The sequence below is a fragment of the Leptonotus elevatus genome, chromosome 15 (genome assembly GCF_054856555.1).
Source record: "Leptonotus elevatus isolate MCC_2025b chromosome 15, RoL_Lele_1.0, whole genome shotgun sequence".
NCBI classification, from domain to species: Eukaryota; Metazoa; Chordata; class Actinopteri; order Syngnathiformes; family Syngnathidae; genus Leptonotus; species Leptonotus elevatus.
The window spans coordinates 1,276,601-1,295,556 of NC_141253.1; the positions used below are offsets into that span (position 1 = coordinate 1,276,601).

General features: G+C 45.5%; 4 protein-coding genes across 12 annotated transcripts in view; 2 read left to right on the forward strand and 2 right to left on the reverse strand.

Moving 5' to 3' along the window:
• Positions 1–30: 30 nt before the first annotated feature.
• Positions 31–9,220, reverse strand: lrrc8aa (leucine rich repeat containing 8 VRAC subunit Aa). Its single transcript, XM_086097742.1, has 4 exons — positions 9,147–9,220; positions 8,192–8,383; positions 4,692–6,822; positions 31–3,949 (listed from the first exon to the last, which is right to left on the reverse strand). Exons 3-4 carry the CDS (start codon positions 6,810–6,812, stop codon positions 3,674–3,676), a joined length of 2,397 nt encoding a protein of 798 aa, XP_085953868.1. The 5' UTR covers positions 6,813–6,822; positions 8,192–8,383; positions 9,147–9,220; the 3' UTR covers positions 31–3,673.
• On the forward strand, positions 8,183–10,342 carry dnlz (DNL-type zinc finger). The gene is made up of 3 exons (XM_086097744.1): positions 8,183–9,053; positions 9,169–9,308; positions 9,592–10,342. The coding sequence occupies exons 1-3, from the start codon at positions 8,796–8,798 to the stop codon at positions 9,740–9,742; spliced, it is 549 nt and encodes a 182-aa protein (XP_085953870.1). The 5' UTR covers positions 8,183–8,795; the 3' UTR covers positions 9,743–10,342.
• Positions 10,343–10,666: 324 nt separating this feature from the next.
• uck1 (uridine-cytidine kinase 1) lies at positions 10,667–15,855 on the forward strand. Its single transcript, XM_086097743.1, has 7 exons — positions 10,667–10,862; positions 11,862–12,021; positions 13,082–13,178; positions 13,786–13,928; positions 14,004–14,098; positions 14,186–14,234; positions 14,810–15,855. The coding sequence occupies exons 1-7, from the start codon at positions 10,770–10,772 to the stop codon at positions 15,004–15,006; spliced, it is 834 nt and encodes a 277-aa protein (XP_085953869.1). The 5' UTR covers positions 10,667–10,769; the 3' UTR covers positions 15,007–15,855.
• The window catches only part of rapgef1b (Rap guanine nucleotide exchange factor (GEF) 1b), a 44,226-nt gene continuing 41,116 nt past the window's right edge, over positions 15,847–18,956 (reverse strand). For all 9 annotated transcript variants that reach the window (XM_086097736.1, XM_086097734.1, XM_086097733.1 and 6 more), the window contains 4 exons: positions 18,811–18,912; positions 18,533–18,630; positions 18,296–18,424; positions 15,847–18,027 (listed from right to left, as the gene is read on the reverse strand). In XM_086097736.1, coding sequence (XP_085953862.1) covers positions 17,877–18,027; positions 18,296–18,424; positions 18,533–18,630; positions 18,811–18,912 — 480 coding nt within the window. In that variant the 3' untranslated portion in view covers positions 15,847–17,876. The remainder of the gene's footprint in view (positions 18,028–18,295; positions 18,425–18,532; positions 18,631–18,810; positions 18,913–18,956) is intronic.

The following is an 18,956-nucleotide window of genomic DNA, read 5'->3' on the forward strand; positions in this document are numbered from 1 at the left end:
CACCAAGAACCAGCAGCACCACATTATACATGTTGTTGAGACAATTTATTGTGTTACAATAGTACAAAAAGTGCAACAATCAATAGAAGGTGTGTGATTTAAATTGACATTCCAAAATCATTTAGTACACACTTTGTAGTATGGCTTCCCTGCATTGACAACAAATGAGACATTATTTGTTTCCCACAATTTAAAACCGTTCCCATGTTTTATAATCATGATTTGATATGAGAAGAATTGTATTTTCATGAGGCGGTCTTGTCTCATTAGTATGCGACGGTATGCCCCGCCCCCAAATACTGCTGGGCCAATGGCAAGTGTGGCTTTCGTTACCGTGGCAACAACTGAAACAGTGTCAGGAAGGGAAATGAGAGCTTTCGTAATTACGACAATTACATAGTCTGTCTGGCAGCTTGAAAGTGGCCTTGGATCTTCTCCAAGCTTAACTGATCATGTCAAGAGTGAAAAAACTTGGTCTGGGGGCAGTTATTATGCCAACTAATATTTATTTATGTATTTAATTAGCTATTATGTTGTTAGCTAGCTACGCCTACTGCCCAAGAATCTTCCCTTCAGATAGTCCACTGGCGAGGCTGCTTTAGAGTGCCTCGTTGTCAAAACCCTTTTCCATTCAAAATGCAGAATCGCTTTGTGTTCAACGAACCAGGCCCAGATTTTATACTATAAACATTTGTGAGTACATTCAGACAAGATCATCATTTTAGTGCACATGTGACCGTTTTCTTTTTTTATGATAGCGATGACCCTCATTAAAAAAAAACACAAAAAACATTAACAGATACAGCCACTGTTTTTAGTTTTGTTTTCTGTCGTCGACAACGGCACAAAAACACCCAAACGTTAAACCCAAACGTGGCAAATGTTTGTAAGTAGAAATACAAAAAATGTAAGAATGCATTCCGTGTTTGGGTCAACGAACGTTTAGTGCAGCAAACTGTTCAAGCTTGGATAAAAACAAAGAAAAAAAAGTTAAGGCCGTGTTTGTTAGCATCCTGCTAAGCCACGTGGCGCAATTCAAGGCAGCAGTGGACGCGACCAATCATTAACACGAGCGACATTCCTTTCACTCCGCAATGTCCTCGAAAGGGGCGTTTGCTTGTGAAAGCGGAAAACGAGAAGCCTGCAACGTAAACATGAGCGGGCGTGGCTGTGGTGGGCGTCGCTCGCCATCCACGCTAGCGCGACCTACATCGCAAGTCGGCCATTTTGCAGTGCTGTTGGAATGTTTAGTGAGTTTTAGGTTCATAGCCTGTCTAGGAGCGCCCACAATACGATACATCTTGATTAGGGCTGCACGATATATCGAAAAAAATAACCAGATGGCGATATTGGACCATGCAATATGCATATGGGATTATATGCTTTTATTTGAATTGGTCGGCCACTAACTAAAATGCAAGTAACCCAATTATGGAGCAAAAATGGACCGATCCACCATTTTTTACTTTCTGGGTTGTTTTATACACAATGACCCAATTTTTTGGATCCAACCAATATTGATGAGTTGTTTTACACAAAAAAATTAAAAATAAATTCTTGACTGAAAGTTGGGTCAAATTGACCCAAATAGAGGATCGGTCCATTTTTACCCAACTCTTTTTAGAGTGATGTGCACCGCCATCCAACACTCTAAAAAGAGTTGTGTCAAAAATTACCCAAGCATAAAACAATAATAATAATAATAATAGTCAGTTCCTTTATTTGGGTCAACCCAGAAAGTTGGGTCAAATTGACCCATAAAGTGGATTGGGTCCATTTTTGATCCATAATTGGGTTACTTTTGACCCAACAGTTTTTAGAGTGAATCGTTTAATTAATTAACTAAGATTATATTGAGTTTGCTTGTTTTGCTTTCATTTGATCGCATGATTTTCCAATTATCGTGCAGCCCTAATCTTGATACAGCAGTCGTCAGAAAAGCAATATATCTGCCGATGCAATGCGCAGATGCAGAAAAAGCATCACATGACAACACGCATGGACGTAAAGTGCTTCGTTTGTATTCATTTTGCTCGCGAGACCTTCCACACGTGCCCGCTGAAAACGTATTGATGAATACTTGTGGCCGTAAACGGGTGGATTCCAGTTGACGAATATAATCGTCCACGGCAGTGAAGGAGTAGCATTCGAAAAGGACTTTTTGACGAGTGAGACTATAGAAAAAGCTCTCGATCGTGTTTACGGGAATGAGTCGCCGATTCCGAACGCAGCTCGCGTTTCATTCCGTTTCAACAGTTCCTTTTTGATGTTCATTCCGCTCCATTGGCACATAAGCAGTGCATGCAAAAAAGGAAGAAAATGACAACAACACGCTGGTTAAAAAAGGGAAAAGCCAAAGGAGGCTTGGCACAGAGCCCGGGTGGGACGCCACACGCTGAGCGACTCACTTCTTGTTGACATTTAAGGCCAAAAGTGTTAAGATGCGCTGGAGCATGCGTGATAAACATTTAAGGCTTCTTGTTAGAATGAATGTACATAAGTTGTCCCATATTTACTCTTATAAGCATTTATTCAGCGGTGTAAACTTGTTTGAATTATGCGAGTTGGATTACGTGTGAGGAGAACAGAGCCTCGTGGGAAGGATGCTCCTGCCTTATCACAAGAAACACTTTGCGGGTGAACTGTTGAAACCTTCAGCGCCGAAGAAAGACACGTGTGTATTATTATCTGCACGATGACTCATATCCTTGAAGGTGGCTGCTGTGTCTACCCCTTCCCTTTAGAGCAGCAACATCTGTGTAAACTAGGGAACATCCTATTAAAAAGGAAGGGGTTGATACCTTTAGGGTCACTTTTTTTTTAGGGATGCACGATAATGCGATTTTCAACCAATAAACCAATGATTTAGAAAGTGTCGATGTCGATAACCGATCAATTGAAAATTGTTTGCAAAATTACTGTAACTTGAATACAAATATACTTTTGGGTCCTACTATAACGCTAACATGGATGAATACATGTAAACGTTGTGTAACGCACCATGAAGCGGAATTTTTATTGCCATCTCTGCTTCAAAGAAAAACTCATTTTGAGTTTGCCAAAACAAAACAAAAAAGATTATCTGGTTTATTTGTAGGATGTCAAAGTGGTCGATAATTTCCGATAATTATCGGCCACCAATATTATCGTGCATCCCTACTTTTTTCCCCCATTTATCTTCCAAGGATCAAGGGCACTAAGGGCCCCAAATGACCTCAAAGCCTTTGAGGCCCCTGCATTTTAGGGCACCTTTCATTTTGGGGGCACTTTTTGTGTCTTTTGGGGCACTTGGACTCCGGGGTAAGACCGGCGGCGGATGGCCCAGGAAGGAGTTCAAGTTCCCCAGTGGCGGCCATGGTTCTGGGACCCCAGGGGAGAAGTCAGTCTCAAGACCTCCACGTAGTTTCCTGCTGGAGCGAAGCGAACGGGGTTCCCAAAATGGCCGTCCCTATCCGTACGCGGCTGGATTGTAATCTGTGCACATCTCTGTCCATTCTCCTCACGAGTAAAAAATAATCTAAGTCTCTTTGTCTTCCTTCCTTGTCTATTAAAACGACTGAACCTGACATTTCTCAAGGTACATTTGTGACCCTGGCGTCACAAAGAAAAAGGTGCACGGCCTCCACTTACCTTCCCAAGGCGATAAAAATCCTTTCAAAAATGGAAAACGCCGTCACGCTTTCTCCTTGTCCGTGCCCAGCATCTGCTCCTTGACCTCCGGCGGCAGCGTGTTGAAGAGCTTCTCCTCCACCTGCAGGCCGCTGCGCGCCAGCAGCCGGCACTCGCCCAGCTCGGCCGGCAGGCTCTCCAGGTTGTTGCCGCGCAGCTCCAGCTGCGCCAGGCCGGCCAGCTCGCCCACGCACGCCGGCAGCGTCTCCAGGCAGTTGTTGCCCAGCTGCAGCGCGCGCAGCTTCTTGCACTGAAACAATTCCGCCGGCAGCGTCTCGATCTGCGGGGAGGGAAAGCGCAGCGCTTGGTACAAAAAATGCGGAATGGGGAAGCCGCGTTTGTTGGAGACGGGGTGACTAAGGTCGGGGGTTCGAAAACCGGCCATTATTTTATATACACGACGTTGTATTGCAATCTTATAAATACCTAACAGGGTTTCAGTTTCTATGAAGTTGAGTTAGCTAGTTTCTATCCGAGCTGCCACTTCTTCAAGCCTGCAAAAAATAAATAAATAAATAAATAAATAAATCTCTCCGCGCTGAGCCAAACCAATTCATTCTATAAAGTTGCCATTCGGACCACTTTCATATCACCACCTTCGATGATTCGGAGCCCCAAAAGTGACATAGGGCAAAAAACGGAGGACAAGAATGTAGATGCGTTTCCATTACCCTCAGTTTTGTGCAAAAGCAAGCTAGTAATGGAAACACGTGATTTTCGGGGGGAAAAAACTCTCAAATATCACAAAAAAAATTTACGCTCTCATGAGGTGTTTTTTGAGACGTGTCGAAATATTTCGCAGAAGTGTCATGGAAACACTTTTTGCGCATTCCGTGCAGTCATGTGACCCCCCGCCCGGTCAAGCAGGAAATGCAAATAAATAGGAAGTACGCAGCTCCTCGCTTTGGCGTCGGCGCTGCCCCACCGAAGGGGATAACAAGTCTAGCGGAAGAGCCCAAGAAGAAATGTTTTGCGGGACGAGCGCGAATCAACGCAGACCGACCAACAGAAGAGTTCCTTACCCGGTTTTCCGTGACGGCAAAGTGCTGCAGGTTCTGCAGCAGGCCCACGTCGGCCGGGACGACGGTCAGGTTGTTGTGACTCAAGTCCAGGAAGCGCAACTTGTGGCAGAAGAAGAGCTGGCCGGGCAGCTTGTCGATCTTGTTGCGGTTGAGGTGCAACCTCTCCAGGCTGCCGAGGGTCCCGATCTGAATGGGGATGTAGGCGATCTGGTTGTACCACAGCTTCAGGCACACCAGGCGGCGCAGGTGCTGGAAGCTGATGATCTCCTCGATGGTCTTCAGGTTGTTGTCCTTCAGGTTGATCTCCTGCAGGTTGTGCAGGCTGAAGATGGAGTGCGGGATGCGCTCCAGGTCGCAGTGGACCAGTTCCAGCTCGCTGACGTTGACCATCTTGTTCAGGCTGTTGAGGACCATCAGCTTGGCGCCCTCGTTGTTGATGGACAGCTTCTGCAGGTGCGCGCTGAGGTCCGTCACCACCTGCGGCAGCTTGTACAGGTTGCTCTTCAGCCGCAGCACCTTCAGCCGCTTCAGCTCGCGCAGCCCGTCCAGCGCGATGTAGCGGTTGTTGTCGGCGCTCAGGTTGCCGGTCAGGTGCAGCTCGTTCAGGTTCTTCAGGCTGTAGATCCACAGCGGGATCTCCTTGACGTCGGTGAACTTGACGTGCAGGGACTTGAGCTTCTCCCTGAGGAAGGTGAGGGCGGCCGACTCGATCTTGGCCGGCGTGTGGTAGAGCCGCAGCTCGCGCAGGTTGGCCAGCTTGGCCACGGCGGGCGGGACGGTGAGGTCGGGGATGAACTCCAGCTTGAGGCCCTCCAGCTCCGCCAGGTCGAAGACCGTCTCGGGGATGCCGCTCAGCATGCACAGGTGCAGCTCCAGCTTGTCCTGCGAGTTCCTGGAGATGTGCTGCCGGAGCTTGTCCAGCGTCCACTCGTTGTTGAGGTTGAGCTGCCGCAGCTTGTTCTCGCTCACCTCCGACAGGAAGACGGCGAAGCGCTTGGAGTAGAGCGGGTCGTACTGGTCCAGCATGTGCAGCATGAAGGCAAAGTCGTTCTTCAGGTCGGGGATGTCGCTGTAGCTGCCCTCCTCGCGGATGGCCTCGAAGGAGTAGCGCTTGAGGGTGCGCCGCAGCATCCAGCACAGCGTGTACACGGCGATCAGGCCGTAGACCAGCACCAGGCTGATGTAGAACGAGGCCAGGATTTTGAAGAGCGTGGCCAGCGGGTGGGCGCAGTAGAAGGTGCTGAAGCCCGTCAGCTTCGCCGTCTCCACCGTGCACGTGACGCCGAAGCGGATGTAGCACACGTAGTAGCTGGCGTAGCTGATGATCACCAGGAACATGACGACCTTGATGACGGTCTGCCGGACGTACAGGCGGTGGATGACGTCGCCTTCTTCCACGTGGATCCGGAACTTCTTCACCTTCTCAAAGAGCGCCTTGGCCTGCTCCCCTTCCTTTTTGTCCAGGACCCCCGTCTCCGACCGATTGACGATGCCTTGCTCCATTTTGCTCTTGGTTCTCTGCAGCATGGGCACGCTGGCCTCCACGTCGTCGTTGGCGGGCGACGGCTGGTACGCCGCCTTTTTGTCCGCCGAGCCGTTCATCTTCTTGGAGTCCCTCTCCTCCACCACCGTCTCCGACAGCGCCCTGGTGGTCCACGGCGAGTCGAAGCACTTTCGCAGGATGGAGACAAAGTGCTCCAGTTTGGAGCTGGTGCGCGGGAACTTGAACCAGAAGTTGCTGCAGGCCAGGAAGATGAGCGTGTGGAGCAGAACCAGGTACGGGAAGTACTTGGCGAACCAGTGCAGCTTGCTCTCGTAGCACACGGCGTCGATGTAGCTGTACTGGTGGCGGTCCAGCTCGTTCTGAATGCCCCGAGGCTCCCCCGGCCGCGGGGCCGAGGGCCCGCCGCCCGGCGGCGGCGCCTCGCACGAGTCGTTGGCGACCCACTTGCACGGCAGGCAGATCATCTTGTCCTGCGTGATCTGCAGCGTGCCGCCAAACACGGCGATCATCAACATGACCACCAGGATGTAGTCGTTGAAGACGTCCCACCACGGCTTCAGGATACGGTACGCCGGCTGGGTGTCGGCAAAGTACCGGAGCTCCGTGATGGGAATCATGATGGCTCACCTGCAGGGACGCAGACAAGCAGCTGGTTAGCCTCGGACGAGCCCACATTTATCTGCCTTTTCCTTTTACGCAGAAACGCTGTCGTCCTGCCTCTGACACAACCTCCCGAGGCAGGAAACTGCTGGCTCAACATTTTCCCGCTGTCGCGTGACAATGCAATAAGGCGGACATTTTTTCTGTCCACGCTGGGTTACTTCCCCTTCCCCCTTCGTGAAGACGCTCGTACGTGGCTCAAAGTAAATGCAAAATGTAACAACGCTCAGTTGTTTATTCAATGTGTCTGATGTTTTGGTCAAACTGATTCATTAGAAGCCAGTGATGTCACAATCCCATGTGATGTCATTCAAAGCAAGGTCTTCTTTCTTAAAATGGAATGACTATCAAAATCAAATACTACATAATCGCAAATATGCATTGATAAAGCAGGTGGTGCCAGTGCGGTGCAAATGGCAATTCTTGTCGTTCTACTGAGGACAAAGTTCACACTCGTGCACTTCTGAACCTCAAAATGAATAGCAAGGATATTGAAAGAAGGCCGCTTCAGCATTTATTCCTGTAGATTATCAATGCCATTTGAACTTTTTTTTTAGGGTGTATTCAGACCAGAAAAGTCCTTTAGTCCGGACTAAAAGCGGACTTTTTTTTCCCACGTTTGGTGCGGTTCATATTCACTTTTTTCAAGTGGACTATATTGCGTAATCACGTCGACCGCGTGACGACCTGAGCTCGCATTGGACGAAAATGACGAGGGCCGAACGCATAACCAAACCCGGAAATAGATGAAAACATGAAATTCCGGCGTTATTAGATACAAGATGTTGTTTGACGCTGTTTCTAATTTTAGAACACGCCGTCGATTGAGTGCCCACCACAAAATGCTGACAACACCGTGGCTTAACAGAATACGGATGATTAGGAATGAATCTAACAAAAATATTCACTACCGGGCAATATTCCCCCGCGATGCTTGGCTACGGTGGCTTGTTAAGCCTAAAAAGGCGCACGCGTCCTGCAATTGGAGCGGATCAGCCGTGGTTTGAAGTCAGACTGAGAAGCGAACCGTACAAAGTGCGTTTGGAAGCGGACCGAGACCACTTCAAAAAGTGGGTCTCGGTCCGCACCAGGATTCGTTTGTGTGTATTCAGACCTGCACAGAGGAGAGAGAGAAACCCGTTTAAAGCGGACCAAACAGTGCAGGTCTGAATACACGCTTCGGTATGAAAGGTATCCCAGATACCCATTTTAATGTCGAACTAGGAGGCCAAAAGGGGTACTAATATTATTAATAATATATACTAGGTCATAAAGATCTGGAATAAACGCTGCCCCCGCCTCATGATCGCTTCACTTCCGGGAAATAAAAACTCACCACTTTTATGGCCACTGCTGTCTCTCAGCTCTTCCACACGCCATAGACACATTTCTTAACCCCGAAGCCGCCCGGACGGCACCGGTTCGGTGGGCGTGGACCCAGTTGGACAGCAGCACCCGAAGGCGGAAGGCTGCGGATTCCGGAAGAGTCCGCTCCGAGATCGGCGCTGATTGGTCCGCCAGCGCGAGCCTACCGGAAAGTACATTTCCTTGCCGTTTCTTTAATCCTCAAAGTAAAAGCACATGTTCCAATTGTGTGGGTCGAACATAGCTTGGTTTTACTTTAAATGAGTTTTCTCGGCAGAAGATTGACAGTAAAAACAACGTAAAAACAACGCAACCACGCAATTCTTCAGTTTTTCTTTCGGTTTGTCCCGTTAGCGGAAATAGACTTTCGTGACTTTATGAGCACGCGGCCACACCCAACAAACAACGTTCTTTTGTGTAGTTCATAAGAATGAATAAAGTGATACAATTCCTTACAGCGAAACAAAAACACTGCACAATGCTTTACCCCAAAATGTAAAAACAGTAAAATTAAGGTGACGTCATAAACACGCGACGACCCAGCAGCTCCAAACAACGTAAACATCATCACTGTCATGGCGCTCCACGGTCGTCTCGCTCGTTTACGGTCGACATTCATGTCGAGATCAGTGATGACTTTCGTTCCTGGTTCGCCGGTTTATAGACACCGCCATCCTGCGGCAGTACCAATAACGAGCCTTTCTAGTTTGGACCGGTGTAATGGTCGTCTCCCGGCACACTTGAAAAGAGTCCAGTGCAGTTGGAGAAGCTTTTCGAGTGAGGTTGTTGGGCAAATCCAGTCAACACATTACCACCTGGTGTACACATGCAAGGTACTTTGCGTTCCCCACATTCGTGCAATGCAAATATTTGAATGACTGTAATTCTGAGTGTTCTGCTGCGTTAGCCTTAAGTGTTTGACTTACTGCAAATTGGAACTCTTTGCAGGTGTGCACCAACAGATCCACGCAGAAGATCTCGAAGCAGGCGTATCACAACGGTGTCGTAATCGTGACGTGTGCAGGATGCAGGAATCACCACATTATCGCTGACAACCTGGGTTGGTTCTCCGATCTGAAAGGGAAGAGGTTGGTCTATTGAGACTTGTTTTAAAATTAAATTGTGGTTATGAAATCAAAGTACAGTGAACCCCGCTATGTCGCACATAAGTCCTTTTAAAAATTAATGAGTTATTCAAATAGGTTAAAATGTGTTTAAGGCATTTAGGAAAGTTGAGAAATTTGAGCTGTTATAAAATCCCACTATACCATCCTAAAAGCTGAATTTAAATGGCGGCAGAGTTGCAGAACGGGTGTTGATTTGGCATGTTCAAGGTGTTTCACTTCACGTGCTCTCTGTGAACGTTATCAGGAACATCGAAGACATCTTGGCCGCCAAAGGAGAGACGGTGAGAAGGCTGGAAGGAAGCGACGCTCTCCAAGTGCTCCCAACCGAGTCCAGCCAGGAGAAATGTCCATTACAGGAAACGGCAAACAAGAAGGACTCTGATAAAGATCCATGAATGCACGCATCGAGTCGGATGTTTATTTTTTTACTGTCCTCGTTTGGATGGCGGATGAGTTGAAATCTATCCCTGCTGACTTTTGGCGAGAGGCAGGTACACCCTGGACTGCAGACAAACAAGCACAAAGTTATGGACATTTGGAGTCTTCGTTGAAATTAAGAGATGAATGTTTTTGCGGTGGAGGAAGCAAGCTTAAACCCATACAGGCACAGGGAAAACACGTCAACTCCAGAGTCGGACCCAGAACGCCAAAACTGCGAGGCAGACGGGCTAACCATGAGACCACGGTGTTGCTCAGCAACAAAACACTTTAACAGAAGAGAACAATTAAAATCACATGAACCCAAACAGTCGCTGAAATGCATTTCTTTGAGTTGACCTTGACATATACGGTAGTTGAACTGCATCATACAACTTGCATACATTACCAGATATGAATACTGTATATGTAATGTATTCCAGTAGTTATATGTACTGTACAGTGTAAAACAAAAAGGTTAATTATTTTGTTGGTAGAAGTAAAACTATTGTCAGTGTTGGGTGAACTTCATCGCTCAAGAGCCACATAAGATTGTTTTAAACGGAAAGGTGAGCATAGTTGTTATGTAATAAAATAAGAAAGTCTGTTGAACAGTGTTTATTTTACCAATATTTCTGCATTATATTTTATTGTATGTAACTCTTTTTATTAGATAAATGAACAGAATTATTAATAATAAGTTTTTCTATTTGAGGTGTATATATATATATTTTTTTACCACCAGATTGTAAAATAAACACATTTAAATTTACAACACAATTTACTGTATTACGAAGCACAAAATAGTTAATTAATGAAACGAAAGCTAATTCTGGTGTTTTTTATACAATGCGACCACGTGACATGCATGGTCTCGTGACTCTTGTCCCGTCTCGCGAGAACGCGACCTGCTTGTTTGCTAACGTTGTTGCCGCTTTCTACAGCAGGTTAGCACGTCGCTTCTTTCGTTTGCCCCTCCCCCCCCCTTCTCGCGTTCGGGCTGCGATGGAGGTCGTCGCAGCCGCAGAGGAGGTCGGAGAGAGGCCGCATCACCGGCCGTTCCTCATCGGCGTTAGCGGAGGGACCGCGAGCGGCAAGGTGTGTTCGAACCAAATAGCTCAGGTGGTTGTTAGCATTAGGCAGGCTCGCATCGACTGTCAAGACAGTTGGCCCGCCCACTTACTCATGACAACGATCAAAATACATTTGTGCAATTTATCATATACGTATCATTTATTTTTATCGTTCGTTTTGTAACGTAAATGACTTTTAAAGACTTGGCTAGCTACCCTCTATAATTTAATTGAATGCGGTCAGATGACCCGCCGGACAGAATATTAGGTACACCTGCACCGTCGCTAGTGAAAAACCAAAACAAAACAATTTCTCGTGCTGTTAAAAAATATGGATGACTACCACAATTACATGCAACGCCAAATGTAGTCATTTTCATAATAGTAGCAATGATTGTGGTTTTCTATCATGTACAGGGTTTCTTAACCTACTATAGTAAACATAGTAATTACACTTTCGAAACATGTATAAGCAATCAGTATACTGACAATTCCGAGATGACGTCACAAGTCAAAATGGCGGTAAATTGACGGTGCAAGAAATCTCTCCGCTCGTTGAAAAGCATTGGACCGTTGTCATTTTATTTGTGAGGATTATTTTTGTTTTTAAAATGTTATGATGTTTGACTACTGCAACAATCTGTGTGGTCAGACAATCCGCCGTTTGAAGCATTTGCATTGCGTTGCATTGCATCGAGGAAGCCTCAGAAATGCCCGGATGTTCGGAATTTGTCACTTCATAATCATTCGGTTGTAGCAGAGCACAGTTCTCTGCTAAGGCCCAGCTGTCAAGCAAATAAACCAAGATTTTCTGGAGAAACAAATACAGCTCTTACGTAGCAATTCATGATTTTATGAATAATTACAAGTACTACATTAATACAAATGATTAGGCGCTTACGCGTCATCGAAGACGAGGTTGTCCTTCGATGCGGATGTGAACCTGTTTGTCCATAAGCGTCTCTCCTCCTCGTTGTTGTTTAACGGTGTATTTCTTTTCAAACGTCCATGTGCGGAACGCCAGTCGACGGTGTGCGCCAAGATCATGGAGCTGCTGGGACAGAACAAGGTGGACCACCACCAGAGGAAGGTGGCCATCATCAGCCAGGACTGCTTCTACCGCGTGCTCACCACTGAGCAGAAGGCCAAAGCCCTCAAGGGCCAGTACAACTTCGATCACCCGGGTAGATACCACACACACCTGGGGGGAATGATTGAGGCGTGGTCTCTTAGAGCGGGAGGCGCTATTTGAGGAAATTTGGCACATTGCACCCTTTCATGCTGAATAACTCTCCGGTCCAGAGACATTTATGTATTGAAGTGGACGACAGGTTTATAAATAAAATTAAAAAAAAAAAGCAATTATTTGAGGAAATTTGGCACATTGCACCCTTTCATGCTGAATGACTCTCCGGTCCAGAGACATTTATGTATTGAAGTGGACGACAGGTTTATAAAAAAAAAAAAAAAAAAAAAAGCAATTATTTGAGGAAATTTGGCACATTGCAACTTTCATGCTGAATGACTCTCCGGTCCAGAGACATTTATGTATTGAAGTGGACGACAGGTTTATAAATAAAATTTAAAAACGCAATTATTTGAGGAAATTTGGCACATTGCACCTTTCATGCTGAATGACTCTCCGGTCCAGAGACATTTATGTATTGAAGTGGACGACAGGTTTATAAATAAAATTTAAAAACGCAATTATTTGAGGAAATTTGGCACATTGCACCCTTTCATGCTGAATGACTCTCCGGTCCAGAGACATTTATGTATTGAAGTGGACGACAGGTTTATAAATAAAATAAAAATAAAAAAAGCAATTATTTGAGGAAATTTGGCACATTGCACCTTTCATGCTGAATGACTCTCCGGTCCAGAGACATTTATGTATTGAAGTGGATGACAGGTTTATAAAAAAATAAATTAAAAAAAAGCAATTATTTGAGGAAATTTGGCACATTGCACCTTTCATGCTGAATGACTCTCCGGTCCAGAGACATTTATGTATTGAAGTGGACGACAGGTTTATAAATAAAATTTAAAAAAAAAAAGCAATTATTTGAGGAAATTTGGCACATTGCACCTTTCATGCTGAATGACTCTCCGGTCCAGAGACATTTATGTATTGAAGTGGACGACAGGTTTATAAAAAAAAAAAAAAAAAAAAAACAATTATTTGAGGAAATTGGGCACTTTGCAACTGTCAAGTGATGACCTCTTTCTATTTGGGTCTCACAGAAGCCTTCGACAACGAGCTGATGTACAAAACACTGAAGGACATCGTGGAGGGCCGAGTGGTCCAAGTCCCCACGTACGACTTTGTTACCCATTCCAGGTGAGACCTTAAATGTCGGCTTTCTATCACACGGAGGAATTCGTCCGTAAAAGACATGCCAAATGATTTGAGTCGTAGCTTCTATTCAAGTGGGGGGGGGGGGCATTATTTGAGGGAACGCAACGCACACGGCGAGTTGCACGGGGATTTGACATCGTTTTGTCACTGGGGCGGAAATCAAACATGAAGCACGATGTTCTACACGGAACGATATTCTTTGTCGCAGTGAATGCCGGTTTGCACGGATGACATAATTGAGGTGCGGCGTCTATTCAAGTGGAGTATTTGAAAACGTACCACACGGATTTCCACATCAAATTTACTTCTAGTTTTGTGTGTTAAGTAGACGACACATTCGATGAACGAAGGTGTCGCACATATCAGCGGAAACGCCACTATTTGAGGAAATAAGGTACTTTGTGATTTCCACGTCAGATGACTTTTTCTGGTCACGGGGCTGCTTAAGAACATGGAAAAAGGATCAGTTGAAGCCACTATTTGATGACTTTGTGATTTCCGAGCCGACTGGCCTTTACACGGACAACAGACGGACAACGGACAAATAAACGGCGTTCATTTATTTCCCATGAGCCACCTTTGCGTTCAGGTTGGACGAGAGGATCACGGTTTACCCGGCCGACGTGGTCCTCTTGGAGGGCATCCTGGTCTTCTACCCGCAGAAGGTGCGAGACATGTTCCACATGAAGCTCTTCGTGGACACCGACTCCGACGTGAGGCTGTCGCGCAGAGGTACGGGGCCCGGCCCTACGGTTTGGATTTCTTTTTTGCCGATTGTTGCCGAGCTGAACGTTTTTGGTTCATCAGTGCTGCGGGACATGACCCGAGGCCGAGACCTGGAGCAGATCCTGTCACAGTACACCACCTTTGTCAAGCCCGCTTTTGAGGAGTTCTGTTTGCCCGTAAGTGTGAGCTCCCGTGCAACACTTATTGAACAGGTCTTCCCTGCCACCCTCAAACTTTTTTCGCCCCCCCCGTCTCCCTTTTAGACCAAGAAGTACGTGGACGTCATCATTCCGAGAGGAGTTGACAACATGGGTGAGGCTCATTTCTCATGACAGGCAAAATGATCTGTTCAAGCGTTTCTTTTTTTTAAAGTTATTGAGAAAAAAAAAAAAAAAACGAGTCTGTCATCGTCGAGGTGATTCATTATTACTACCTTTTACAATAAGGAGGCATCGATTTGAGGTGAAACACACCTCATTTATTTGAGCACAGGTCACTATTTGAGGATTTTATATTTATTGAATTACTTCACCAAAATGACTTTTTTCTGTCACAAGGTGCTGGTCTGCAGACGACACACCTAATGATTAATTAAGGTGCGGCATCTATTAGAGCAGAGTCGACTATTTGAGGAAATTGTCATTTCCACACCAAATATCTTTTGGGGTGTTACAAAAGTGGCAAACACACTTTACCCGAGAGGCACGGCATTTACTCGAGTGGAGGCCATTATTTGAGGAAATTGTCATTTCCACACCAAATATCTTTTGGGGTGTTACAAAAGTGGCAAACGCACCTTACCCGAGGCATGGCATTTACTCGAGTGGAGGCCATTATTTGAGGAAATACGGCACTTTTCCCCCCCCAACACTTTTCTGTGGTTCCAGTGGCCATCAACCTGATCGTGCAGCACATCCAGGACATCCTCAACGGCGATATTTGCAAGTGGCAGCGGGGGCCCATCAACGGCCAGGGCCGCAGCTTGAAGCGGGCCATGGCGGGCGAGTGCCACCCGCAGAACGCCGCCAGCGCCAACCCGGCCGGGAAGCGGGCCCTGCTGGAGCCCAGCACTCGGCCCCACTAGCGGCGCCGCCGCCCTTCCTTCCGGAGCTTCCGCCAACTCTTCCCCAAAGACCTCCATTTAAATTTGGAATTTGCCGTTACACGCGATGTTGGGAAGTATCTGGTAACGCTCCGGTAGATTCATATGTGGAAAATGTTCCCAGTTGGGGACTTTTAATGATAATTTTGGGGGAAATTGAATATAAAGATAAATAGAAACATTAAGTTTTGTCACAAGCAGACATCCACATACCAGGCACTGTCTCAAATCATTTCCCCCTGTTGAAACGAATGGAAATACCATTATTTTGTTCCAATTTTTGTCATGTGCAAAAATTTTTAATAAGAAACATAGCACTCTATAGTACTATACTTTATAAAAAACATACATTAGTTAAAGAGATGTAACTGTTTTAGCCACAATTCACTGGACATTGTGTTGCTCCTTCTTGACCACCTGGGGGCAGTACACTACAGACATACAGCTACACAGTAAGTCAAGGTACCCCCCCCCCCCCCCCCCCCGATTGTTAAAATGCTGAAAATAATTTCCTATCATTTCCATGGAACGTTTCCAACTTTGCAAGCATATACTTACGGTCCTGTTGTCAATTTATCACCATTACAATAATAAGCTAAAATATATTTGATTAGAATTGTTTGGGTTTTTTTTGCACTGAGCTTGACTTGTCTTAATATATTCAAAGTTATAACCCACTGTGACTGATTGTGTGTGTGTGTGTGCGACCCCCCCCCCCCCCCCCACACTGAAGATTATTCAATGCCTTAATCACTTCCCATGTAAAGGAGGATGTTTTTCATATGTGTGTGAATAATAATAATAATATGATGATAAAGTATGTTGAGTTCATGTATAGAAACAGCTGTTTGTTTTTATTGAGGGCACAGTGTGACGCGCGTTGCTTCTGACTGGTCTCCCAAAGACAAAAAGAAATCATTTACACTTTGGAATGACAAACGACTTCACTCATCCCGCCTGGAACATGACATGATTGTTATTTTCTTTTGCTTTCCCCCCCCCCGTGTTTGTAATTTTTTTTTTTTTTACACGTGACCACGGCACACCATGACATAACAGATCACAGCATCTTTAGTCATTTCTCTGTTCCGTCTTTCTCGTTCCGTCTCATCTTTCTCCTCGTTTTTTAAGTGTGTACGACACTTGAGAGGGCGAGACGGCCCGAGTTCTTCCGGCAAGCACAAACGTCCTTTTCAAGAATAAAAGGAGCGGCGCGCGTGTGAATATAATACATTTCGTAACCACACATGATTCTTACGCAAGCTAACAAACGAACCTCCCCCCTTTCAACGCAGAACTTCACAATAGGTGGCGCTGCCGTTTTGAGGGGCGTGGCATTGCTTGACTTGAGGTGACCAATTCAATGGCACGTGACGTGATATATATATATATATATATATATATATATATATACCGTACTGGATACACGCATTACTCACAAAAAGTTGGTGATATTAGCCTTTGGGTGTAATATTTCAAACTTTTTACAAGTAGTGTATGTATATTGTCGCTGTTGGGCGGGAAACCCCGTTATGTCCAAATATGGTCAATCAGCTCATCCTTTTATGACATCACTCATGGCTCCAAGACCTTTGAAAAAGAGTTCGGGACAAATCATCATAATCATAATCATAGTTGTTTGCCTTTGTGTCGTTAAGGTCAGCTTGAGTGCAGACTTTTTGGACGACTTGTAATAAATTAAGATTTTTAAAAAAAATTTTTTTTAAGCACATTAAATTGGCAACTTTGACTTTGGGACTGTGATATGTTTATGTTGGTGCGCAACGGTATATGATAGCAATTTAAGTTAAGGTATCACGTTCATGAAATAAGAATTAAAGGGAAAGTCAACCCACCCCCAAAAATTATTTTTGGACAATAATATATTCTATGCAGCCCCACTGGTTTAAATATGGTATTGTGGGTAATATTGCGTTAGTGGAATATGAGTTCAGCACCAAGTTTTTATCAATATCAAAAGGTGGCCATTTTGCCACTTACTGTACTGAAGATGACGTCAATGTTGCTCAGGTAACAACCAATCACAGCTCGCCTGTTTTCTCAAGCTGAGCGGTGATTGGTCATTGCCTGAGCAACTGTGATGTCATCTTCAGTCGACAGCAAGTGGCAAAATGGCCGCCCCAGAGATGGATTAAAAACGGCTGGATCTTGAATCATAACTCATATTCCACAAATGTAATATTAATCAGAACGTCATCCCGAGACTAGTTAGTTCACATATAACATATTTCATTGCATTTATTGTTGTCAAGAAATGTTTAAGGCTGACTTCCCCTTTAAGCAGATGAACCCGATCTGTGGTCATCTCGGGGCGAGCCCGAGGTCAGTTTGATGTCAATTTCAGTTGACAGCAGATGGCAGCACTGTTGCCTGAAGTTCCCCTCCTTTCGGTAACTCAAGCAAGATGTATTGTTTTCCTTAAAAAAGTAGTGTTTTTATTGATGCGAGGATTCCGCCCAACAGTGACGACATATAATAATAATAAAAAAAAATAAAAAGTTGAAAGAGTAATGGACCTTCTCACCTCAGTGTCACACACCGGCCGACCGTCTCCACTCTACAAAAGAGCAGACTTTGGTTATTTTCCTGCCTTTGCGTGTCCGCTCCCTCCCAGCTATAAGAAGTCTCCCAGCCTGGTACGGCTCCTTGTGAACCTCACTCGCGCTTCCAATAAATCGTTCTCCTGCAACGAATCTCCCGTTAGCTCCCGCCGAAATTAAAAGCGTCGGCGGGTCTGTTAAAGTGGAGTTAGTGTCATTGAAGCACAGTTGGAGGTCATGTCTTTTTGTTTTTTTTTGCGGTGTCGAGGGGGTGTGGGGGGGCCGCGGCACTTAAGTCTTCTCGTCCCGATCCGTCTTACGCCGGGCGATGTTCCGCGGCTTGATCTTCAGCGACAGCTCCCACAGCGCCTCCTCGGCCAGGTGGTCGCTGAAGTCGTTGAAGAAGGAGACGATGTCGTCGTTGCGTTTCAGCTCGTAGTGCCTGCAAACAAAAGCAAAACTTGAAACTCATTTTTAAGCTGTTAATTAATTATATATATATTTTTTTTACATATACATGCAAGTTCGCAATTGGAGGTGTACACCTTTCGCTCTTAAAAATTGTGCAAATTTTATTTTCATCATATTTTGATTTTAATCCTGTAACTGAAAATATTAGTTTTACATGGTCGCTCTTTATCACGACTTTTCCCGCGACTCATCTTAAGAGATTGTTTACGAGTTTACGACCGGGACGCGTGGTTACGCACACTTGCTGGAAGCGCCGCATGCTGTCCAAGATGTTGAACTGCTGCCATCGCTTGGAGAAGTTGACTTTGCGGTCGATGAGGTCGGGGTTGCCCAGGTGGACGAAGGTCAGGTCCTGCAAGATGAGCCCCCTGTGTGTGTGTGTGTGTGTGTGTGTGTGTGCGTGTGGCAAGTGACGTTAAAAAAAAAGCAAAAACCAAGAATGCATTGAAAGAGAAAAAGCAATGCGATGCACTTACAAGTACGGAATGCAAGGAGGTTCCACTTCGGCCAGAGCGGCCCGGTACGCACGGAAGGACGACGAGCTGTCAATCAACGTGCAATATTCCTCCAATCCCTAAAGGAAGCATTGAAGAAAATAAAAAAAAATATTACAACAGGGTTTTTTCTTCATATAAAATCTAGAGGTGGATTTCCTCCAAGTCGTTTTGAGCCGTCCTGACAACACTTTTTTTTTTTTTTTTTGAGTCACGGATATTTGAAGCGATCGTTTAGCATCCGACTTTCATGTGCTCACCTCGGACGTCTGCTTCTGCCACTCCAATCTTCGGATTGGAGCGGAGTCCAGTGCGGACAGAATGGCCAGGTACGAGTTGAAGTTGTTCAACTTTCTTAAGTGCTGTCATAAAAATAAAAAATAAAAAAAATAAAAATGAATTAAAC